The sequence below is a fragment of the Phalacrocorax aristotelis genome, chromosome 7 (assembly GCF_949628215.1).
Source record: "Phalacrocorax aristotelis chromosome 7, bGulAri2.1, whole genome shotgun sequence".
Classification (NCBI taxonomy): Eukaryota; Metazoa; Chordata; class Aves; order Suliformes; family Phalacrocoracidae; genus Phalacrocorax; species Phalacrocorax aristotelis.
Genome location: NC_134282.1, coordinates 11,118,698 through 11,144,106, shown reverse-complemented (window position 1 = coordinate 11,144,106; position 25,409 = coordinate 11,118,698). Strand labels below are relative to the sequence as shown.

General features: G+C 39.3%; 1 protein-coding gene across 7 annotated transcripts; it reads right to left on the bottom strand.

Moving 5' to 3' along the window:
• Window positions 1–604: 604 nt before the first annotated feature.
• Window positions 605–25,238, bottom strand: MFF (mitochondrial fission factor). Of its 7 annotated transcripts, none has more exons than XM_075098766.1 (9): window positions 24,940–25,172; window positions 20,051–20,268; window positions 18,962–19,134; window positions 17,995–18,083; window positions 13,914–13,988; window positions 10,288–10,446; window positions 4,428–4,490; window positions 1,641–1,725; window positions 605–1,290 (listed from the first exon to the last, which is right to left on the bottom strand). In XM_075098766.1, the coding sequence occupies exons 2-9, from the start codon at window positions 20,265–20,267 to the stop codon at window positions 1,159–1,161; spliced, it is 993 nt and encodes a 330-aa protein (XP_074954867.1). In that variant the 5' UTR covers window position 20,268; window positions 24,940–25,172; the 3' UTR covers window positions 605–1,158. The 7 variants fall into 7 exon arrangements, with proteins under 7 accessions (XP_074954867.1, XP_074954868.1, XP_074954869.1 ...); XM_075098767.1 differs by lacking the exon at window positions 24,940–25,172 and adding an exon at window positions 24,279–24,787; XM_075098768.1 differs by lacking the exon at window positions 13,914–13,988 and having other exon boundaries at window positions 24,940–25,238.
• Window positions 25,239–25,409: the final 171 nt, after the last annotated feature.

Sequence of the window (25,409 nt, the reverse complement as noted above, 5' to 3'; positions counted from 1 at the left end):
GGCACATCCTCTCACACACCAACACTACCAGTTGTTTCATCCACCCCCAGGGAAGGGGCTGTGGCCGCTACACCACTGCGTGTGAGTGGAAGCAGCAGCTGCAGCCATGCAGGGGCAGGAAGGCTGAGATCTCCCCAGCAGCACCATGTACAGCTCAGCACTCCCTGATAGTAGCCACCAAAAATGTAGTAGGTCGTGGGACTGAACAGGGGATGTTTAAACTGCCCACAACACGGGGGGATGCCAGCCAAGCTTCCCATACCTGCACACTCACCACACGCACAGAGAACAATCCCACACGTGCAGCGGGTGGTAGCCTGCAGCAGGCTGGTAGATGCCCACCTGCTACTTCTAAGTTGTTCAGTCCATCACTGCTACTTACTTCAAAGACCGATAGTTTAGATGAAGCCTCAAATAAATATTCTTAAAATAATATTAAACAATGGTTTGGGATTTTTTTTTTGAGAATTTTATTAAATATACTACATCAGTATCTTGTACTCCATAATCTTTTGATCACTCACGGACTGACTTTCTTAAAAGTGTGTTTTATAGAAAAACATATGCAAAATTAAATTAAAAAAAAATACATATTACACACCTCTGAACAATCTGCATGTTAGCAAAGAATACGTTTTATTATTTGACCTGAACATGTGCTTAAACAAGGAACATACTCATGAGACAGGACACACTCCTTGAATATGGCACACTTCAAACTACTCAGACTAAAGGAAAACTAGTGCAATCATGTTTAATTGCATCTAACAACAGAACAATAAAAACTACTTTTTATTCCTTTGTTTTTATATTTTTTCCAAACCCATTCCATTTGTTCTCTTCCCACCACAACAAAACATCCAGTGGTTATTCCTGTAATCACTGTCTTTACATTACATGAAGCAAACTTCGTATCAGTCGATCCATATTTACATCGAAGCATGCAAAAGAGGATACTGCAAGTATTTGCAATACAAATTATTAAATACATTATAACTGAACAACAGGTGTCCTTTTAACACTGCAATTCTATAGCCTTTATCTGTGGTGGAAGTTTCCAGTGTATGAATTATAAAACAGCATATAATTCAGAAACAGAAACAAAGAATTTTGCAAATTGTTTGTATTTTCAACTATTAAATCCTTCCAAGAGCTCATCTAGCGCCGAAACCAAAGCCAGCTGTTGAGTAGCCAGAAAGCTACAGTAATTGAATACATGATCATTTCCCTTTTAGCACGTTCTTTGTTTTCTTCTTCCAGAAGCTGTAGACGGCGATTAAGTTTGATTATCTAAAAATAAATAAAGGCTTTTAATATTTCATTAAAAGTTGCCAGACTTTCTAAGCCATGTAAAATTAGTATCTCAGATAAATGGATTTTAAACACTTGATAATTTGGCTTTCTATCTTCAGTTGCTAGTGATCAGATCTTGCTGTCCCTAATAAGTAGAAACAGAAATGGGGTCGGACTCTCCGGATTCCCAAAGAACACAGGATACGTGAGGGCAGTCTGGCAGGGGTTCAGAGGGGATCTCTCATCATATCTGTTATGGATAGCTTTGCAGCCACACAGAAAACCTGTTTCCCCCACTTTACAACTAAGCTTTTTCTTAATATGATCAATTAATGCGCTTTACATACCTGTCTTCTTAAGGAGGCAGCATCTACAACTGTCATGTCATCTGGTGTTCCTTCAAGCATAGTATCCAAGGTGGAAAGACCATATCTATCAAATAAGGGAGATAGCTTAGCTGTCTCATCCATGCAAAGATAGCAAGTGCCATATTTTATCAACATTCTAGTAGATGTATTTGTTGGTGGTGACGGAGAGAAGAATTATAAAACTTTTTTCCCAGCTTTTACAGAGTTGTCTATTTCAATAGGATCCTAACTAAGTAAAGCATGAACACATATGAAGTGGGCAAGTGCTTGATTGAATCTGGGTTTATTGCTCTCCACGCTGAAATATTTTTGAAGAGGCTCCATGCAGACAGACTTCTTGCTGTCACTTGGTCTCTCAAAAGACTGTTTCCAGTTATGTAACTGATTAATGAAACCTGAAAATTGCCTGAGCTAAAATGCCAAAGTTGCAAGAGACCTGGCAACAGATTAGAAACAACCAAATGAAGACTTGGAAAGAATTGGGTGTCTTACGCTCGGGTACCTACTTAAACACCCCGAGTGGACACCTACTGAGATTAATGATCTCAGTCACATTAATCTCAGTATTGTAGCAGAGAACCTTGCAAATAGAGTCTAGTGTGGGGTCACTGCTTGCTGAACTTGGCATGCCTTAGAAAGTTTGTTCCCAGAGCACCTCTCAGTTTTCTTAATGTAGCAATTCCGAGAAAGCATTGTTCTAACTCCAGGGCAGTTAATTAAATACAGCACGTTTATTACCAGTTGGGAAGTGGCAGAAAGTCTACGTAAAGAATGTGTTTTCATCATCCAAATGCTACCTTTTAACCAGATACTTTTCCAACAACTAACAGGTAAAAGTAGTTCCTGATGCTGCACCTACCACTGAGTTTCTCAAACCCCATCTTAAAACCTCAGTTTCCAGTATTAGTTCCCTTTGACTTGCTTTCTCATTAGGACATATGAACAACTGCTGGAAACAGCTTAGGAAATGGAACAAAATAACATGAAGGCTACCAAATCCACAACAAAATACACCTAAAAGAATGTTTAGCATTTAATGACAGTTAATGGTCGAATACAAGTAGAATTCCTGAAGCTTGCAGACTGCACTGAAGTGCAGATACTACTTCTGCACTGCATGCTCTTTCACTGCTTCCAGCAAACATCTATAGAACGCCCTCAGCTCAGGCAAGATTCCCCCCAACCCCAACAGACAACCTCTCAAAAGTTTCCCAGTATCATTTTTCATTAATATGTTGTTTCTAAATAAGAATTGCTGTTTGTAGATGAGAGTTGCATTAGTCTGAACTTCAGTGAGATCCTTAAACAACACTGTATACAAGACAGGAAGTTAATTACATTTTGATCTGTGTGGTTTTTGGGTTGAAGGGTATACAGGGAGAGGGAAGCCTTCTCCAGGTGAGATTAGGATAAAAACAGCTTTTAGTAAGGGAATAGTCAAATAAGCAATTGTCTGTCAACAGAGCCATAGCTGTTTTAAAACACAGTATGGGATGAAAAAAGAAAAGTTTGTGCAACTTCTTTTTTTGGAAGATTTTCTCATTAAGGCTATTCATTTTTTATTCTAAGGAGACTTCAAACATTCGCTTCACTGTAATTTATGCTATTTACTACAGTTTGGGCAATATTAAAAGACAAACTGTTGGGTTGGTTTGTTGTTTGGCTTTTTTTTTTAATTTCCACAGTACTGTGAAGCTCACATTGCTAACTCAGCAGTTATTCTGAAATAAACCTGTTAATTATAAAACAGTTAGAACATTTCTACTGTTAAAAAGAAGTCTGAAGCTTTGCATACACACACAAAAAAATATCACGTTTTCCTTACTGCTACAGGTCCTCTGAAAGCCAAAGAGATTTCCAGGGAGGGGGTTTTTGTAGCCATTTTTTAAAATTTGTAGTAGGTGGTAAAAAAAAATTAGAAAACCCCACCAGATCCGCAGCATAGTTGTCCCTCACCATCTCTTGGGAAAAGCAGAGGGTCATCATTTCGGTGAGATGGGCACACCTCCCTCCCAGGTCACATAAATTTAATATGAAGTCACAGTATGTCACTGCCACTCTACCAACTTCCAAACCATTCCATATATTAAATCAAGGAGGTTATCGGCAAGAAATCCCTTGACACAATCTCTTGGACCGTTACAAAAACTGAATTCCTGATTTAGAGAAGAATCACCTGCTTGAATCCAGTGTCTACTAAGCACAAATGTAATCTCCATTTTGATGAAAACAGAGGTGTAGTGGCCAATGGGAACAACAGATATGGAAGGAACTATTTTTTTCCTTCATCCTGACCATGAGATTACGTGCGAATCTTGTATCCAGCTTCACTGGAACGTCGTCAGTCTGCCAAGATAATGGCAGTGAAAGGGCATCCAGCCACAACTAACAACCACAGGCATGTTACTGAGAACACCTGGAAAAACTAAGGTGATGCAAGGCCAAATTTTCTAGCAATAAAAATATAAAACTCACTACTAAATAGAAAATACGTGAAGGACACTGCTAATGTAATTTAAGAGCCTCCCCTCACACATTACTTTGAGTCAGAATTCTGTAGCACGTTGTATCTATTAGACAAGTGAGGTCTTTGCAGGTGACTTGGATGGGTAACGAACAAAGGCCTGAAATATCTCAAGAGCTGAGAGGGAGGATAGAAACAAGTATTGTGTTTTAAAGTAAGGACACTAGAAATAAGGAAATAGAAGTCTGAATTTTAGAATCTAAATTAGTGGATCATGACTAACAAAAAAACCCACTCTTTACCTGGTGTTGTCATGATGAGGGTTAGAGGAAGTGGTAGCAGCTGACCCACCACGTAACACTGGCCTACAGCAGGATTTGTAGATAGAAAGAACAAGACAGAAACAGGAAATGACAGAGATAAGAGGTAAAACACACAGAAGAAAGGAACATCAAAATACTTTCAGTTACATTGTACAATGTTTCATTACAATATAGTATCTATTTATTTTGTTGTAAATTGCACTTTCATATTTCTCATTCAAATTTAATCAACACTGAATGTTTATGCAGCTAAGACATCTAGGTAAGCTTTCTATGCTATAAACTCATTTATGGAAGACAAACTGTTGGAACAGAGATTTGGGAGGAGGTTGTCAGCCTTATTTTTTATAAAATAGCCATGCGAAACTTCAGGTTTTTTTTTTTAAAAATTGCTCCCAAAAGTCAAAACCCCACCCAAGTACAATGGAAAAAAAAAAAAAAAAATGTGTCTATACACACTTATAAAATCCTTTTTAATCATCCTGTCCTCCCTCTAGGGAAAGGGGAGATTTGTCTTTTCTTTATTCATCTATACTAGATGTAATACAGAAAACCTCGGGGAGTAGCCTAAGGACCAAAAATAGTCCAAAAAGAAGCAGATCTCTCCAGGAAGACGTGACTAAAAGCTTCAAGTAGATGGTATGAACATAAGTGTTGCTCTTTCAATTTCTTTTCATTTTCTTTGTAGGCAGAGAAGAAAAGGTAGAACTTTTAAAGTTGCTGCAACTGTATTATATACATTAACTTCGCAATTAGAAGTTACTGTGTCCCAATCTGCAGAAGACACGAATACCAGCAGATCTTCTGACAAAGCCGGTACTGTGTCTTTTCAGTCCCTCTGGTAATGAGGCATTAGTGTTCCACATCTATGACGTGTAACAAACTGTTCAAGAGACTGAAAACTTTTTTCAATTCCTTCCATTTTCCCCATGCCAAGAGGAGGTACTTGTACCACACATTTAACCCCTGTATACTCCAAGCTATAAAATTCCTAGAGAGGCTAGAGAATCTAGGTGTAAAGATCCTTACAGCAGGTACATGTAGGAGGCAGAGGCTTGGTGCTGAGGTGGCTGGGAGAATGCTGTAGCCTGGCCTACAAACGAGCAAGAACCATGCAAAAATATCACAACCACTCATTTCCTTTAAAAGAATCAGGATCTAGGAGCCTTAGCAAACTCTGCAACCCAATACAATACTTAGTGGGATTAGGTCCTACTCTAATCAGCACCATAAGTGCATACCACAATGTTTTTCCATCTAGCACATGAAATAAGCCAGCATGATGTGTTTTACAAAGCAGAAATTCCCATTCCCAATACATACAATAAAAGAATATTCTTACCTAAATGCATGAGGCCTTGCAGAAAGTTATGAAAAAAGGTATTCCTATTTTTTAATCAGAGTAATAATTCATCTAGTCTAAAGTCTTGTGTGACAGATGCTAGAACTAAATACTTTGAGAAAGCATAAGAAATTCAGCAAACAGCAGCTATGGAACAGGTCACAGAACTTCTCTGCGAATAAAAGTCACCTGTAATTAACTAGCAGATATGTGACACCAGCTTGTCAGTATCCAGCAGGCATTTCCCATACTGTCTGACACGGGACAACAACATTTGGATTTTGTGTAATGAGAACGATAGGTCTCAAATGCTCTCTAAACTCTTGGCCTCTGTGGTATTTTGTGGCAAACAAAGTTTTACAGCTGTTGTAGAACTAATCAATACTAGCTAATTCACCCTACCCTTCCAAGGAAAGCCATGGGCTTGGAAGTAGCTGAGGGCTACAGCAAGAAACAGAACTAGAGCACTCTGGGATCTGTGTAAATCAGGAATTTAATCTAAACTAAAGACAAGCCTTCAATCCCATTTCCCAGCACAGCCAGGCTGTTAAGAAGCTGCACAACTTCTTCCTTTTCTTTGCAGTTGACATTTTATTTCTTTACACATAGGCCCAAAAGGATCACCAGAATATTCCTGTGCCTCTCCCACACTTTTTACTTGCTTGGTTTTATATATCCACAAAAGAATTCATTATATAGATCAAAGTGGCCTCATAACTGAGAACACCTTACCCCCAAATCAGCAAGTTTTTGGTAAATACAGAATGCACAAGTATAATATCATCAAGCTATTAAATACATGGCCTTCATTAAAAAACTGAGTAAGAGTACATTAAAACTTTGAATTTTCTGGCTACTTCCGTCAATTCCATCCTAAATATTAACACATGATCAGAAGAAGCCATAACTCTGAGGTCATATAAGCTCAACACTTAACTATTTCACTGCAAATATAGCGGAAGCCTGAAACATGAAGGGAATGCAGAGTAATACAATTTAGTAACAGTGGGAAAACAGGTGATCAGGCAGTGACCAAATGAATCTGGTCTGTCTTCCTCTGCTTAGAGCAGAGCATGCAATGGAAATACCACAGTAATGATGCAATCATAAACACGTGGTCTGGGAGGAAAACAAGGTGTGGACAATCCAGGTAACTGGGTCCAACTTCCATTGCTTCTGTGCATTCACGCAGGGGACTGAGGCCAGCACGTTCTCTTTGTTCAGCAGAGGTATCAACTGTGTTCACCTCTCACTGTACTTTAAAACACCTCCAGAAATCTCAGAAAGGCCATAAGAATAGGCACTAGGACATTACAGACATGTTCTGGACATGAACTAAGTGAGAAGCTCAGCTTCTAAAGTACAGAAAGAATTGCTGAATTGAAGAATCAGTGATGGGCTGAAACTGCTCTCCTCGCTTGTCTTGGTGCTAGAAGTGGTTACTTCAATAAAGCAATAGGCTACTGGTTTTCCCAGGCTCCTTCACATTTGCAGACCCACTGCATTTTCTTCTGAATTATATTACCCCAATCCAAAGTCCTATGTAGCCCTCTTCAATGCTTTTAAGTCACATCCCATTTTATTTCTACCATTAAACTTGCTCAATATAAAAAGTTATAACACCTCAGGATATGATTATGTGGGTGAAGTTCGGCATTTAAGAAGGATAGCGGCTTTTTAGAAAGGGCTATCCTGAAGAAAGTGAATAGTAATAAATTTCCATAGTTTTTTTTCATCCTAAATTAAAAGATATTGATCCAAGAGTTGAAAAATAGTTCTGATAAAGTACAGATTTCAACAAAACTCTATTCAGATAGGAAATAGCCTTTTTCCTTGCATTTAAGACATCGCTAAAGTATCTTTAAATGTAAAGGGTTTGCGTTTTGGGGTGGTTTTTTTTTGTTGCCTACAGCATAAAAGTTCAGTCTCTAAAAGACACTAGGTATAGGCCCTATAGTCATTCAATAGAAATTGAAACAAAAATGGTTAGAACTGGAAAACAAAACTGACCTACTGTCCTTGTCCAAGCTGAAGGAAATGCAAGAGTAAACAGATAGTGTAAACAGTGATCATTAAATTGTGCCCATTTAAATAACCTATTATGCGAGCAGTGCCAGCTAAACTAGGCATAATTCATGACCTGCAGCAGTACAATCAGCACCTGAAGTCAGCACTTTTAGTGGATTGGAAAATATTTGGGAAAAAAAGAAAAGCAAGCCATGAAACAAGTTTAAAATATTTCCAGTGAGTAACACATAGTCAGAGCTTGTTCATTTTAAAAGATCTCTTCTAGTATTAAGCATTAAATGTTAAAATATATAAGGTTTTGAGATAGAAAGCACATTACACCGAGCAAAAGAACAGACTGCAGGTTTGGAGCAATTTAAAATGAACAATATTTTGCAACCATGCAAGTGGATCATCCAAATTTCACATTCCTACGCCAGCTGTAGAGTAATGGTGGGTATCTAAACACCCAACCACAAAGAATACACTTTCACCTTATTGAGAAGTTAATTTTTTTGGCACCTATTTTTTCATAGGTGACTATAAACAGGTTTCCCATTTCTTCTAGGAAGGTTAGTAAGAACCCCTCAAGAATTAATCCAAACCAGGAAGACTAATGCAGCTTTTGAAGTATTCAGAACCCTAGAAATTCTGATAATTGAAGTAAGTAGAAAGTGTATGTATGCACACATGTATGTTTTCCAGAATCCAAGAAAACATGGGCAAGAACATGCCTAATGGAAGCCAGGAATAAAACCTGTTAGCTTCACTGCAGGCTAGGGAAAGGGCTAGAATTTCAGTTTATATTTTAACAAGGACTCTGAGCACAGCATCTGTAAGTGCTATTATTCACAGACAGTAGAATCCCTCCTTATCTGGGAGCTTTAATTTTGTAAAACAAAACAGACTTGTAATTCTGTCTAAACTTTAATATTGACAAGGAAAAAAGGTATTGCTGTCCAAATGTTGACAGGCACCAAAATGTTAACAGCTACAGCCTGAAATTTCAGAGTCAGGCATCCAACATTTTTAAGTCCCAGGATAAGAACATAAAGGCCAGCAAGACTGGGCTTCTATATGATTCAGGAATATTAATATGGGCATTTATATACTGTCAGGTCAGCAAACATGGTGAGCTACAGGAGGTGCCAGTTTGAAAAGTAACTGCAAACACACAGATATTCGCAATAAGATTGGATTGATAGTCAGATGTTATTACCAAAACAACTAGAAAGCAAATAATTTAACTTCATGTTGCAAAATATTAGGAGTGCTGCTGGGATATTAGCAACCAGAGGCAGATGGCAAATTTCAAATAACTTCCTAGCACAGGCCACACTGAAGTGCTGCAGGAGGAATGAGCAGTTCCTCACAATGTTCTTGCCAGCTCTCTCCTCTAATTCAACCTCTTGGCAAGCCCTAGAGGTCTCAGCTAGCCTAGACTAGAGTCTAACTGTGTGTAATTTTTACCTGAACCTCTGTGCTAGCATACTATTGAAATGAGAATTACTTTCGGTAAATTAACCTTGCCATTACTAGTCTTTATAAATGTTTCTGTAGCATTCAACGTGCCATTCTTGTAATGCTTAGAAGTGCCAAACCAAAACAGTCCAAGGATATATCAACTAGGGAAAACTCCACTGAAGAAAATGGAAATCATAGAATCATTTAGGTTAGAAAAGACCCTTAAGATCATTGAGTCCAACTGTAAACAACACTGCCAAGCCCACCACTAAACCACGTCCCTATGCACCTTGTCTACACGTCTTTTAAATACCTCCAGGAATGGTGACCAATTGCCACGAGGCTTGTGTTGGCTCTTCACCTCTCAAATTGTCAGTTTATCCATAAAAACAGAGACAGCAACAGAGACAGAAACAGAGGAGCAACCAGCTTCTCGGTATACATTGCCTTTCTTGCTCTGAGCATCCAGAAAAGTGGTCGCCAGCAGTCAGGTATCAACCAGAGATAACTATTCCCAGAATAAACCGAAACAGACTAAAGTCTCAATTTGTTATCAGAAACAGTGTCTGCAATGCCCTGCATAATATTCTACCCTGTTTCTGCACATTTGTTTTAATGATTTATGACAACATCAACCCAATCTTATTGATTTCCACCATTGCTCACCAACAGAAAAGCAGAAGACAAGGCTAATAAATTTGCAGGCTCAGGGTCAAGTATTAATTGCAGAGAACACTGACAATCTGGGAACAGCAAAATCCTTTGCAGTCACAGACTAACACTTCCTATTTTGATTTTTATTTGGAAGGAAACCAAAACAATGCTATATTTGACCAAAACAGAAGCATTTTGAAATGTGAAATTTTGGACAATTAAATTGCTTATGAATAGTGAAAGCAAAGGAAAGCAAAAGCAAATAATTTCATCTCATTATTTTGTAAACAGAAACCAAACTCCACTAAAAAGGAGAAAAGAAAAAAAAAAAAAAAGCAGCAAAAGCTGGCAGAATCAGTGACAACCAATCACCTGCGGTTTTCATCCAGCACATCCAAGACCTGCTGGTAAGCCCTACGAGTGGAAGACTGGATAAACGACAAAATGCCACGAGCAGAGTAAAGATTAGTTCCATCTTCAGGTAACATATTGGGAGGACAGACACGAGCCTGTTGCAGTGATGGTGTCACACTGTTCGTACAAGCATAGTAAATGAAGAGAGAAATACTATAGTCAGATTTTAAATTAAAAAACGCTTTTCAGATAGACCCCATTCCAAAATGCTCATCGCTTGCTTTCGGTTTACCCTTCTCCCTCCACTATAAGGTAACACTCCCAAATTCTAGTAGCATAGGGATCATGGGCTACATTTACATATGTTGTTCAGAAACAAACACAAGTAATAATCCAAGGACACAGTAATGATCTGTTACATAAGTTAGTTTTAGAAAGTCCTTGTCGAGCTAAATCTGTACCTGTTGAAAGTCAGTATTCAAGTCCTCACTGACAATCAGAAAATTGTTTTTACAATCAGTGGCATTTTAAAAAATCCTACCCATACTCTCTTTCAAAACACAAGCCTTTTTCAATACAGAGAATCTCACACAGAACCATCAATAAAAATTTTTCTACAAGCTGTGACTAACGATGAAGATCATATTTTGAATTGCACATAAACAAAGTTTAAAGGCAACTGCAAGAAATTAAAAAAAAAAAAAGACACAGAATTCATATACCAGGGACAACAAATTACATGATCTGAGTTTTTGACTATGATGCAAAAATATTTAAAATACATGGGACTGAAATTCAAATGTGACCATTTGGATTATACAAACTTCAACTCTGTCTGACAGAGTTTAGTTTTGATAAACTGCCTTTGATTTGCTCATGTTTACATTCAACCTGACTATACACCTTGTCCGTCACACATCAAGATATTTTTATTTATTTTTTTTTAAATCAGGAAACTTTAATGAAAGGTGAGATGCTTTATCAACAGGAATTAATTTATGTTAACTTAGTTGTAAATATTAACACAAATGCAAAACAAAGTGAGAGTCACTGTACCCTTTAAATCTTGGGATAGTTTTTATTCCAAGATTAGCATCCCTAATTCAACACATTTTCTTTCAACTTGCCACTTGTGCTTTGCTCCAACAGTTTCTGAAGTTAGAATGCCAATCTTCCCATTTTTGGCATTTTTAAGAAATTAAGTAAAGCATTAGTGGCCAAGTGCTTGGAACCAGGTTTGATATTTGGAAAATCTCTAGATGAGTCATAATTCTATCAGTACTCTAATCTGGGGTAGAGTTGCTCTGCGAGTGGCTGGCCCCAAGATCACAAAACTGAGTAAGGAAGAAAATTCAGTTGAAAAGACAGATTCAAAGCATGTTACATGGATGTCACTTCACCTGCAGAAAAGTTCAGCCATCCTGTGCTTCAAGACACATGGAAAGACAGCAGTGGCTGGTGCCTGACCAATACCGGTCATTATTTATTACTTAAACTGCAAATATCTTTTCATGTTGCTGTAGAGTACATTTGGACAAGAGAAGGTAAAAAGGAGAAGGAGACATTAATGAATATCCACTTTTCTTCTTTACAGCTTTGATTGTTCTCCAAGACTTGTAGGATCCGTCTTTCTTTTATATCTATCATGACTTCTATTTTGCAATCAGTGGTAGTGTTCACATCCACACATTTTACTCTTGAATTGCATCGGAAATGTCAGTTTTCACCAGAAAAATACCAAGAAGCAGGAGCAAGTGTGGAAATACTGCCACTAAAGTGAATTTATGAGAATTATTACTCCTTTGTGGATTTGCTGGCTTGAGGAAATGAGGTGAAGGCTTGAACTCATAGTATGTTTTATATTAGAAGTAATTTTTCCTGTTCATCACTTCAGATATTTACAGAATAGGCTGAAAACAGCTTAAAAACCAAAGGTAACAAACAGTGTTTAGGCATATTGCAAACTGGAAGATATCGTGGAATTCCTGTTGTCCAGAATGTATTACTGTAAATACCACAGTAATGTTATTTGCATACAAAGTCTTCTGTAGATACTGAAAAAAATCCCCTAACAACTATTTAACGAAAACAGCACAAAGTTCTCTAGAAGAAAGTTACATGTGCTGATTAAATGGAAAGTGCATATAATAAAGGAAAATCAAAGTGGACTCCAGAACTAGATAATTCCTAACCCTATAATCTAGTTCCTGAACTATTTTATGCTCGTCATTTTATAGGTGGCTTGTAAGAAAAGGCAGTTTCAAGAGATTACTTCATTCATTTTAAGATATTATTTAATTCTTACTGAAGAAATGTTTAGTTTCTTAAATTATTAATTATTTAAGAGACTATTTAAATCTATTTGCTCCTGGATATGAGCTAAACTGTAGTGCTGCATGAAATTACTCAGATTTTCTCCATAAAGGGTATTGCCTTTATGAATAAAAAAACCAACCAAACAAATAGAAGCCAAATTTTTCTTCTATCCTCCTTTTCAAGATTCAAAATTATTATCCTGTAAACATGTGTCAGTCCTTGGGACTATGTCAGAGACCATGGAGAAGAAATATTACAAGGCAAATATCTGATATACAAATCAGCCAAGATGACATAAGAAAAAAATCTCCAACATAAGGAAAATTCTCTAACATTTAGTATGACTACTTAGCATTAGACATCGTGGCTATCCCACTTCTCTCCTCCATTTGTAGTTAAATGGTCTTAGTCCTAGGTACAATTTCCTTTCAAATTTCTGAAAAGAACTCTTACATACAGCTCCAGCCACTTCTTTTAGCACTCCCTGGTAACAAATGCCAGTTAACCCCAGAGTTTGGAACCAAAACAAACAACATGGAATTACAAAACTTACTATGGAAGAGCACAGTAACATTCTCCTATATGCGGAGTTTTTAGCTTAGCAGTAATCTCCCCTAAACCTTCTCAAAACATTTGTGATGTACTCAGGGTTTATTTCAGATATTTCTCTGACTTACAGTTCTGGAAGTATCAACAAGAGGTAAACAGATTTAACTAATCAAGGTTACTTTAAATTCAACCACACAGGCAGACTGTATTTTCATTAAAGATGTGCACACCATTACCTTTTCCCCCACGACTTGCATCAAGAACAGAATTTCTCAAACTGTTAAAATGAACTCTCTAGAGAGATGTGTTTTTCTAAGGGAAAGGCTGGACCAGAAAAATAATGAAATGCTGTCCTCTTTTCTGTGTGCTCTCGGTCATTGTTGACTTCCAAAGCAGGAGTGGGATCCTCACATTCAACATTGGCTGGCAATGGCCCACAAAAAGCTTTGTTTCTCCAGCTATTCAAAAACAGCCAAAGAACCAAACAAACTAAAGGTATTTTGAAATTTAGTTTTTCTTTACAAATTGGTTCTTATTCGAACCTGTCCCTTTCCTTTTGCTGCCAAGTGTTTTTCCCTATGTTCTTTACATAGGGAAATGATTTGGGAAAGTTTGAGAAACCCTGAAGCAAAATTAGAAACCACACATTCAGTGTAGCAAAGGCTGTTTTAAATTTTATAGTCTAAACTACAGATACTTAGTCAGAAATTAGTATTGCAGAGAGCTACATAATTAAACACACTCTTGATTTTCATATACCAGGTAACATTTAGGCTTACGTGCAATCCTTAGTAGAAAGACGTGACTGGAACCGTGGCATTTTATTTCTTGGAACAGTATCTGATCTGTGCCACCTTGAATAATAATTGTAATCTCTTAAATAAGCATCCTTATAAATAGAGGGATTGTAATTTAGAGAGCTGTCATTATTGCTATGCAGATATAGTTATTGTACAAGCAGGTGCCTACTTGTTAGTCTCAAGTTTTTTTAAAAAAAACATTTGAGAATTGCTGTCCTTAATAAAGCCCAACTCCCGAAAAATTATCAGAACTGTCTCTGCATGCAACTGGACGACAAGAAGAGAAAAACAACGGAAAAGAAACAACTATTTGTACCATGCAGAGAACACTGTGATAGGGAGACCAGCCAATTCTTTCGCTTTGATCTGACAATCTATTCCAGAATGTTTAATTTTTTCACTTTGTAGGTCAAGCACTGCAATTTTCTGCAGTATGTCTGAACATTTTGTCCAAGGAGGACAGTAGTGTTCCAGATTAAAACTTAAGTATTATAGTCCTATTTAGAAAGCAAAGGTTTTAAAAGGCTGTGCTCCGTGTGCCTTTCCAATGGGGTCCTCATCACAGCATCCAAGTAGACTATCATGTCTATGAGGAAGTTGAATCAAGGAGGTAAGAGAAACAAATATTAGAAAAAAAAACCACCTAAAAAAAGGTATTTTTTGGATAGGAATTAAATATTTGAAGTAAAACATGGACCCTCTTTCCTATTTGAAAATGTAAACCTGACTCACACAAGCTCAGGAACAAAGAGCTGATCTTTGCCAAGTTAGAGTACCTTAGTATTTGCTACTGCAGAAGTAAACTACTTCGACATGATACGAACTTAAAAGTCAAGCCAGTTTTGATGAAGCAGCAACGTATCACTACAGTAATTAGAACAAAGACCATTTCTTTCAACCAACACCACCGGAAACAGGAACTTTAGGAGCAGCTGGTTTCTTGTGGTTTTGTACCACTAGGAAAAAAATATTATTACTAGATGTTAAAGAATTTTCAAGATGACATAAATGAGGCAACAGGTATACAATTACATTTTCTGTAGTGCAAAGAATACATTTGTAGTAGAACTTATCTACTTAAATGGTCTAATTTATCAACAAGGAAGCTAAACTTAGAAGACATGCATCACACTTACCATGAATCTCTAATAGAAATAGCAGTCTACGAGCTAGGTGATACCCAGTACCATCTGAGGTAGCATAATTTACATCAAGCAAGTTTGCCTATATTGCCTATTTTGAGCTATACAATAACACTTCCACATGGGTAGCTTCTCTAAGTAGCTACCACAGTGAAAACAGAATGCCAGGTTATCAATTTTTTTTGTAGAATGGCTACTTCCGGTTTTATTTACATGAAACTTGCAAAATTTTTTTTCTCTTTATAGTATATGTCCTGTGGGCCTAAATTGTGAGGAAGCAAGAGCCAAGAGATATCTTTTTCACCAAGCACAAAAGACTTGGCTTTCCTGCATTTGTGTAAGCCATACAAGTTCCACTGTGAACACAGTGTTTGCATAAGCTGAATTCACATAACATTCTCCTGAGAGTTAGCCAGGTACGTAGTCACATTTTCCACTTGAGGACTGACAAAGCCTGCGTGAGGGAGAAATGCCAGACTAGGCATCACTGAGAATGCCACAGCACATTCAAAGTGATTTCTTTTTTTGGATCGCACTGAGTCAGAAGAAGCAATGATGACAGAAAAAGAACCAATTTCTAGGAACCTCAATGATATCAAAGCAGATGATCTACATGTTAGGCACAGCATAACTTCTGTCACAAGAAAACAAGTACTTGCGAGGACAAGAGGCAAATGAGATTCTACTAAAATATGTTATCTGCAGGTCAGCAAGCGTGGAATGCTGCAGTGAAGAAAGACAGCTTTTTCCACATGGGCAGCAGAGAGCACAAATACAGCAGGCTTGGTGTTAGCTAGCTGATATTTTTCATACAAACAAAAGAGAATATATTGTGGATCAATCTACAGTTTATATAATTTTCCTGAAAGACACTCATAATGCAAACTGCTTGGCATCAGAAGTTTGATTCATATGATGGACATTATGCAGGCACTAGCACTGGCAGCAAGAGAGGAAAACTAACCTCTAGAGGTGTCATAATTTCCCAGCTTTTGTACATGATAAACTGAGTCACACAAGCTACCAGTTTTATGTTCATTGATCATATCCTTTTTCAATTTACAGGATTCCAAGTTCGTATTGCATTGCTAAGCCTCTGAAGGACTACTTGTAGATTAATAAATTGTGACAGCAAATAATATTCAGACCATTTTAAACCAGTAATTCTGTATGTATCTACTGAGCGACAGCAAAGCTCACAGGTGAGTTTTAGAAATTTATGATTTTTGGATTCAAGAAGTCCAAACATATGTGAGAAATCTGACAGCAACTGTCAAATCCGGTCAGGGCTGATCTTGCCAGTTTCTGAGGTGGCTGGCTGGGCAGACACAGCCCATGACTGTTGGAAGACTAAACTAACCTGGGGAGCAAGGATGAAGTGATTTCAAGGAACTGCAAGAATTCATATACCTTCTGTTTCTCGTTTAAGGTCAACACATTGCAAAGCAGAGCTGGTAACACCAAAGGGGTAAACTTTTTCACAAGCAGCTTCCAGCACATGAAGACCATCAATTCCAGCATGCATCATGTGCAAACTATCAGAGAAGTAAGTGAAGGCCATTTCTGCAGTGAAATTCTAGTATGACTGGTCCAACAGGACATAACTGGATGACCGAAACCACAAGGAACTTGGGGACTTAGTAGGCCACTAGAATATTTGGAGACTGAGCTGATCAGGAGCTTATGGATGTGAATCTGGTTTTGCCAGCTCGGTGAATATGTATGACTCAGAAGACTTGAGTACCTAGACACATGCAATCTATAAGCTTGTATGAACCAAAAGCCTGATTAGATAAGAAAAGGAAGATATGCAACAATATTTCCATGAAGATCTGGGAGGAGAATTGAAACGTGTCTGGAACATGCATCAGAGTACACTTCACCAGTTTTAGACAAACTAACAGGTAGACAGATATGTAGTACATATAGTACCTCCTAGTGCCCCTGCTGTAAATAGAAGAAAACAGACATTTCTAGGACATAATTCACTTGATCTATTTTAGACTAAGAATAGGTAGACCTTAAGTAGGTCGTGCACTTATTTTCCCTCTAGTTACTGAAATTAAGTTTATGGTGCTTTAGCAATAGCGTTATACAGTCTACATTAAAGCAGATGAATCCCATCTTTTAGGTCTTAAATCTAAGATCCTTTCAACAAGGGAAAACATTCTTCATGGTAAATGTATTAGGAATCTATTATATAAGAGTTTTAAGTGTTACATTGCAAAAACAGTTACTGCCAGATGGAAAGATGCTGTCACTCAGAATAAACTGTAACTAATCAAAGACTATCATATCTAATAAAAATATGCAGACCTGTATGTCTTCAGAAAGCACCACAAGAATTGCTACCTCAGATGGTATCGATAGATGAAGTTTCCTATTCTAAATGCTGCTTGCCATTTTGGTCTCAAAAAATTAAGGTATATACTCACAGATTCCAAAGCATTAAGTACATTGACACCAAAGAAAAATTATGTATTCTAATATTTATAATACATATTCCTTTTCCTATGAATGAGAACTGTCACATAATATCAACAGTGAGAGAACCAGGAGCGTTTTCATGCACAAAGAACTTAGTTTCCTGAAAAATCAGGGGAAAAAAATATTACACTAGCTCAGAAACTGAAAAATCCCCTTAACTTCACAATAACTGGTGAAACCAACTGTGAGCCCACAAACACTCCCACCCATCCACTGCAAGAAAACACTTCACAAATGAGTGAAATGAGTGACCCCACCAAACAAAAAGCATAGAAATTAAGAAAAATGCTGGCCTTATAATATTTAAAATTATGTACTTGCTACAACGTACAAAATATTAGTGGGAGAGGACAAATAACGAGAAGATAAGAAACAAAGGAAATATGTAATCAAGCCATAGTTGTGTCCCTGCACCCTGTTGCTCTACTCACATGGAATCATTTCGGGCCAGCTGGCCATTCTGCCGAGTGGCGTTTTCACTCATGGAACGTTCCCTCTTCAGTCTTCCCACTGAGCGTACCTGCATACAGGGGGAGAAAAAGGGAGATAAAAGACAGGGGATTCCAGGAGACATTTAATAACTTGCATTGGAGACTTGTAAATTAGATCTGCCCTCATATGCAAAGGCACATTTTCATGGGTTTCACAGTGATTAGGAGGAAAACAACTGATGACAGGATCTGATACATGGTACATGTAAAACCAAGGTCCTAACTTATTGCAATCCTGTCGTTCTCTATCCATATGATCCAATTCCAAAAGTATGAACAGAATTTTTAATATGTATGAAAGCACTATTGTGTTTAATATTACTTCCTATCACCATAAATAAATATATTTCTTTTTTTATTTGATGAGTCTATAGAATACACAGCCTTATAAATATCCTTCTGTTTTTAAGATGTCCATTACACATCCTCCACCTGGATGCCAATGTTATGTCATTCTTGGAAGCTGGCTTTCAGTTTTGTTAAAACTCACTAATTCTATGTGGTGTTATATCATCTGGCCACGAATTCCAAAGGTTAACTGCACTCACTGAAAGACTCTTAGTTTGTTTTCTGATAACCTGCAAATTAAAAAAATCTTGCAGCTTTCTCTTCAATCACAAGAGTATTTTTTTTTCTTAAAAGTATTTTAAGTAGTTCTAATTATGACTTTATTTTTGTAAGTACTGTGTAAGCTTACTGAGCATGGCAACCCCTAGCCATCCGCCAGTTAAATATGGACTTCAAAGTCATAATTAGAACTACTAGAGTGCTAATAAAAATATTTCTACACTTCCCTAACTTATTTTAACACCAAGTAGATCTGCACCACAGTAGAGAAATAATTGGTCACTTCACTTTCTTTAGTAGAATGCTTCTCAACTAAGGCAAAAGCAAAATAAGTACTAGCCTCTTCATTTTGAGGTGTTTGCTGTGGAGGTTTTTCTAGGTCCAAAAAATCTAGCGGTCGATCACTAAGAGAAATAACACGGGGAGGAGTTTTCAATGCCAGCGGTTTGAATGGAGTAGACTGAAGAAGGTCAAGGTCTGGTGGTCTGGAAAATGGAATGTCTTCACTATTACCTGCAAGAACATCAGTTGTCAATAGAAAGCAAGGTGTTCTGAGGCCTGAGGGCCAATGCTAAAGTTCAAAGAGACATCACATCAGTTACTTCCCCTGACTATGCCAAATAATTAAGTATACCTTTCTTTAACAGGGCTTGTATGTTAAAACCTATAGTTAAAGCTCTCATAAAGACCACATTAATTGACACTTATTTGAGCAGTTTCTCTGAGAACAATGATCCTGAGTAATCCTGAGCAACATCAACTGTTATTGCAAGTAAGGGCACTTTTAATCTGAAAACATAGTCCTATTAAAGGTGTATTTGTTTAGAAATACAATGACTGGGGATGTGAAGATATCACTCTTTCAAAGCATCAAATATCTGCATGTCACACATTTTGCAAATTGTAAGGCCTTCACCAATTCCAGGTCTGTCACTGTAAAGCCCATGACCATAAATACTAAAGTAGTACTGATAGAGCCCACCCAATTATAGACAGATCCTTAATATAATTAGCACTCTGACTATAACAAAACACATTTTGCATGGCTCGTATATAGCACATCCCCAAAAAACTTGTTATAGGTACTATAGCCTTTAGTTAATTAAGAAAAATCAAGTGTAAACCAATAAACATGTTTTTTGCTCCAGATGTGGTTCAGTAAGATGAAAAGTCTGCATTTAAACTTTCTGTTCATAATTCACTTAACTGTCTCAACTACAAGCTATACCAAAACTACTCATGAAACATTTTCCAAGTTTAAGAAACTTCCTAAGTCAGAGTTGATGAGCAGCAACTTGTCTGAAAGCCAGAAAGCATTTTACAGGTTCTTCTTTTAAAAATATATCAATATAAATTTTTGTCCATCCAGAAATTTGGGGAACTAATTTAAATTTTTGCCTATTTTTTTTCTATTGAGATGCAGACATACCTGCCACTACAATCCGCTCTGGAACCTGCATAGTTACACTGGCATTTGGAAATCCTTCTTGGATGCCCTTCTCAAGGTCAGCGTTTTGAGGAGCTACTTTGAGTTTTTCTGGGACCCTCATGCGCTGACTGATTCCTTCGGTGTATTCCATTTCATACTGAAGGCGATTAATTTCTGCCATCTCAGCAGCTGGAGATGGAAATGCAGCTCCACTCATTCTGGCAAAAGGAAACCAACAGTTATAACAGCAATATAAGAAACCAGCAGAAAGTGCATAAAGAAAACTCTTTGTTCTGATTACTAGGCAAGTGGTAGATGACCTCAACTGAACAAACTTAGAGAAACAAATTATATAAGATTCATAGGACACATAGTCACAAGAGGCTGAGAGTTAGGGGCAATGACAGAAGAACAAAGCAATGCTGTAGGCAATGCTGAAAGCTGCAGTGAGGGTCCTCAAATCGAGCTGTGACAAAACACACATAGAAATTCTGCATGTAATGTACTATCCCTGCACTGGCTGGCAGGAAAAGAAAAACAAACAAACTAACAAACCAAACAGAATTGGCAGGATTGGTAGGAAATCTATTCAGGATTGGTAAGAAATCTGAAATATTGATCTGTATTTACACATATCCAGTGTACCAATATTTGAGAAAATGGACAAAGCCTTACAAAACTGCATGTTGATGTAGGGGAAGAAAAGAAAGGGCTCAGCTTCGGCAGCAGCCTTCTGCTTGCTGTCAGTCACCCAGATCTCACTTCATCTTACAAGGACAAAGTACCTTATCAACAGCCTGTCAAATCAGCTTGAAAACCTAGCATATTCACAACCAGTTCCCAATCGCAAGCAATTCTGCAGACTTCTCACTTCTGAATTTTTCTGTAAATGAAAATCTTACTTTCGCAGAACAGATACAAGATGGGCAGAGAGAGAACAAGACTTTATTTACACTTAAAAGGGTTTGCCAATACTTTATATATACACATTTTCCTAGAAAAGCAGGGGAACTTCATACGAAGCAGTGGGGGGAATTTCATAGAAACTGGGTTGTGAGAAACTTGCTAGAACAGCAATTGCTGGGAAACGTATCGAAGACAAAGACCAAGATAACTGGGTTTTTTGAGGTTAATTTTAAGGTTGAGACAAAAAGAAATCCTAGAGCTGTACTTGGGCTGGAAAGGGGCTGCTGATGGCAGCTGTGGGCTGGAAAGGGAACCTGGATGGCTGAGAGAAGTTGTTCATCTGGGCAGTGGCTAGTGGACCTTGTAGATGGCTCAGGACAAGATTATGGTTATAGGCTCAGTCAAGACAGAGAGACATCCTGGAGCTGCAGTTAGAGGGGGGCTGGAAAGGGGCTCCCCACAGGGAGCTGTGAGCTGCAACAAACTTTTCATCCAGGCGATAGCTGGGGGGTCTTGTCAACAGCTCAGACTGAGATAACAGTTATTTTTAGGGTTAGGATGAGAGAAATACATATTTCTACACATATATGTACCCACTCAATATGTAAATATAGTTATCCTGGCAAATTCACCTATGGGAAGCACAGCTTACTCTAGCAAGAAATCTTTTAGTGGTATTGCTTGAAGTCGTTCCCTAGATGAGGTAATCTACCCTGGCAAAAAGGCAGGTTTTGCCACTATAATTGCAACTACATTCTTTTACTATTTTTGGCAGCAAGGCAAGACTATGTCTGTTGCTGCGTGCGTGCCTTCCTAAGCTGAACGCACCAAACGTTGCAAACAAAATACCTCAGTGCGGACCATCTGTGTGGCAGGTGAGACGGACCACAAGCCATTCCTCCCACCATCACGCAGAGCAATGCTTTCCATATTTATCAATAAAACCTCAAACTAATAGTAACCTTCAGACAACAGAAAGAAGCACACAGAATGATCTGGAGCATGTAACACTATATTGAATGCACTCATTTAGTATATTCAAGATGTGATCCATTGGGCAATCCATCCTGGGATCCTCAGTGTTATTTTCAGGACTTCCTATCACCACAGGTCAAATGAAAGAATCTCATTCATCTCAAAGTCTCACTTCAGCCCAGTAGGAGAACTGGGGTCAGGGAGAAGGCAAGAAGGTCACTGTTCTATGTAAGCTTAAAAAAAAAGTAGTTATAAAGGAAATACCTGAAGCGATGCAGATTTAATCTATCTGTACTAATTCTTACTGTTGGTATGTATCAAGTAACTGGAACAAACCATTTAATTAAACTCTTCATAGGAGTTCAAGAGGTGCTTAAGCAGCTCTGTCACTTCAAAATTCTTAAGATTTCACTCTGGGGCTTTTTTGTCCCTGCCCTTTGGTCTTTCGAGCTAGATTTGTCCCTCTTGCAAGGCATTGGCTAGATCAGCCAGTGAATTGAAGAAAGTACACAGTCTTCTGACACTTCCACATTCCAAAAGGCGCTTTTCATTTCGAAACATGATCTATGACCAGTAAAGCACTTCCAGATCAACAGAAGTAAAAATCATAATGTCAATACAGAGACTGAATTTTAAGAACTTGAAGTACCCAGAATACCCACTGGCAGCAGCTTAAAGAATAATTATTGCTCAGAAGACTTGGCAAAAGGTGTTTCACTGCTTGTTCACCTTCTCATTTTGAAATACCTGTACAGCTCTAATTTTTACAATCAAGTATCGCTACACTGCGGCAGCGTTTACACCACAGCTTCCCTAAAGTTTGGCATTGCTTTTGTCTGCATGACAACTGCTTTCCAGCTGTAAGGTAAAACACACACAAAAAAGGACAGGATTAGAACAGTTGCTTTATAAACTATTTATAAACCAAATATCACTGTGTGGGCTTGGCTGTACTTGCCAAGGACCTATAGATACAATACCACAACGCCTTCCTACTCTTGCCTAATTCTCATCTACTTTGCAACATTGAGAATTGTATTTTCTGTCAAAGTGATTTCAATTTTTACCCCTTTTTACAAGACAACAGCAGAACAAGAAACAGTGAGGTTACAGCAACAGAACACTTAAAATACTTAAACAGGGCTTGTTAACAAAACCCCCCAATTATTTAAAGAGAACAGAAATCAAAGTTATATTTTTTGTAATGTTCTTGTTACACAAAGCATTTTACAGAACACATTAATGATAAGCAGGGAGAAGGATTTTAAAATTAATATTTACAGAACTAATTAACTCTAAAGAGGCATGATAATAGAAAAGTCTGAGAATAATGAGACAATAAAGGTATAATCACAAATACAGGATAAATAAAGGACAGAGAGTAGCTGAAGCACAAATGAGCATCAGTGGCATTTAATGAGAGAAAGGAAGGAGAAAATCCAGGAGAAGAATAAGGGAAGACAGAGGGAGTGAAATTATAAGGTGAATTATGTGTGTTCAGAAAGACATAGGGGTCCTTCCTTCCCCCTCTCCTAAAGAGGAACAGCAACAGAAGAGAGGAGGCTGAAGCAATGCTTAGGAATCTGAAGGATGACTTTTTGTCAGCATTCAGGCAATAATCAGACATTGGCCATATCTGTGCTGCAGCCAAGAATGTTATGCACAGTATGAATCACATAATTACAGAACGCTGGGGGTTGGAAGGGACATCTCGTTCAGCCCCCCCTGCTTGAGCAGGCACACCCAGAGCAGGGGCACAGGCAGGGTGTAAATGTCTCCAGGGAAGGGACCCCACAGCCTCCCTGGGCAGCCTGTGCCACTGCTCTGGCACCCGCACAGGGAAGAAGTTTTTTCTCATATTGAGGTGGAACTTCCTGTGTTCCAAGTTCATCTGAGACACATGAAGATGAGTACTGGTAACACTACAGCTGTGCCAGCACCGAGATCAGAGCAGGTTTTACAGCCTACACAGAACTAATTGTAACTTCTCCAGCTACGTTACTGTTTGTTCCCAATGTGGCTACTTTACAGCTAGTCTGTTCACCTGCACCTAAGCTACAAAGTGCTCCTTTGGCAAGTGTCTAGATATCCTTTGGCAAGTAAAAGGGGAAGAGGAGGGCTTAGAGCAAAGTTGAGAACACGTATGTATTATAGGATCCAAAGGACCCTATTTTGGGACCCTAAAACCATCAGAACATACATCACAGAGGTATTTGGGGCCACAGGCTATGAAATAACAAAGCACTAACGGAACAATTTGAGGGAAAGAAGAGCTAGGGGTAGGCTAAATGCTGAAATCTGTTCTGCATAGTACAGATACATGTGTTGAACTTTTAAAATATATTACCTCCTCTTCTTGGTACAAGGATGACGTGAACAAAAAAATATCTATCATACATAAACAAGGCTATGGGATCACAAAACACTTAAGGCTGCGTTCTTTCAAGTTTGAAACCTCCAGCTGGAGCTTTTAAAGCAAAACACTTTTTTAAAAAAAAAATAAGAAAAATACTGGAAATGTTAAGAGGAAAAAAAATTGTCACGGTCTAACAACCATTTCTCTGAAACACCCAAATACTCATCGTGTTGCGGCAGCCTTAGGAGCGCGCGGCGGCGGGCCCAGCCAGCCCCTGTCAGAGGAGGGTCAAAGAGGAACCGGGCGCTCGGGGGAGCGGCGCGGGGGCCCCGGGCCTGCCCAGCCCCGCCCGGCACCTGCGGCCACCCCGGGCGGCCCATCAGTCGCCTCAGGGGCCGAGTCCCCAAAACGCGCTCCCGGAGCCACGGCAGGCGGCTGCAAGCGGCGCTCGTCCCGCTACTGAATTTACGCTTGCATTAAGGCGCGGGGAACACAGAGCTGAGGCCGCCGGGAGCGTTCGCCGGGGGGACGTACGTCACGACACGACACGACCCCACCCAACCTAGGCCGAGGGGGCGCTCAGGGGGGTGGCCCCCAGCCCCCTCGGGACAGTCCGGGGGTGCTGCCGCCAGGCCCCGCAGCCCGTACTCACCCAGAGCGGCGGGAATCCGGCCGGCCAGCCCCTGCCCTGCCCCAGCCCTAGCCCTGGCGGGGCCGCTCCTCCCGCGCTCCGGACCCCGGAGCTGCCTCAGGCGGGCTGTTAAGCGGCACGGCGCGCCCCCACTACGCTCCTCAGGTGAGAGGCACAAACCGGGCCGATTGTCCCCATCGGGCTCCCGTAAGGGCTGCCGGGCCGGGGACCGCGCGTCATGTGACCGAAAGAGGGCGGAAGCGGCTCTCGTTGATGCCTCACGTGCGAAGGAGCCGCAGGGCATCCATTTTTAGTGAGGGAAGGCGGGCGCCGCGCAGGCGCGCTGGGAGGTGTCCCCGGGCCGCGGCGGAAGGTCACCCGCGGGACGGGGGCCGGGCCCGGGGCTGCTCTTCGGGCGAGGGGCCTCCGGTAACCCGTGGTGCCCGAGGGGAAGACCCTCGGCTCCCGTTGCCCATCGCTGGCCGCGGCTC

Excerpts from the sequence above, each read along its gene's own strand:
- MFF (XM_075098766.1), bottom strand. The coding sequence starts at position 20,267 with ATGAGTGGAGCTGCATTTCCATCTCCAGCTGCTGAGATGGCAGAAATT. Across the intron at positions 4,491-10,287 it reads GTGCTGGATGAAAACCGCAG|GCCAGTGTTACGTGGTGGGT; the intron begins GTGATTGGTTGT and ends ATCCTGCTGTAG. Across the intron at positions 1,726-4,427 it reads CCTCATCATGACAACACCAG|ATATGGTCTTTCCACCTTGG; the intron begins GTAAAGAGTGGG and ends CTTATTTGATAG.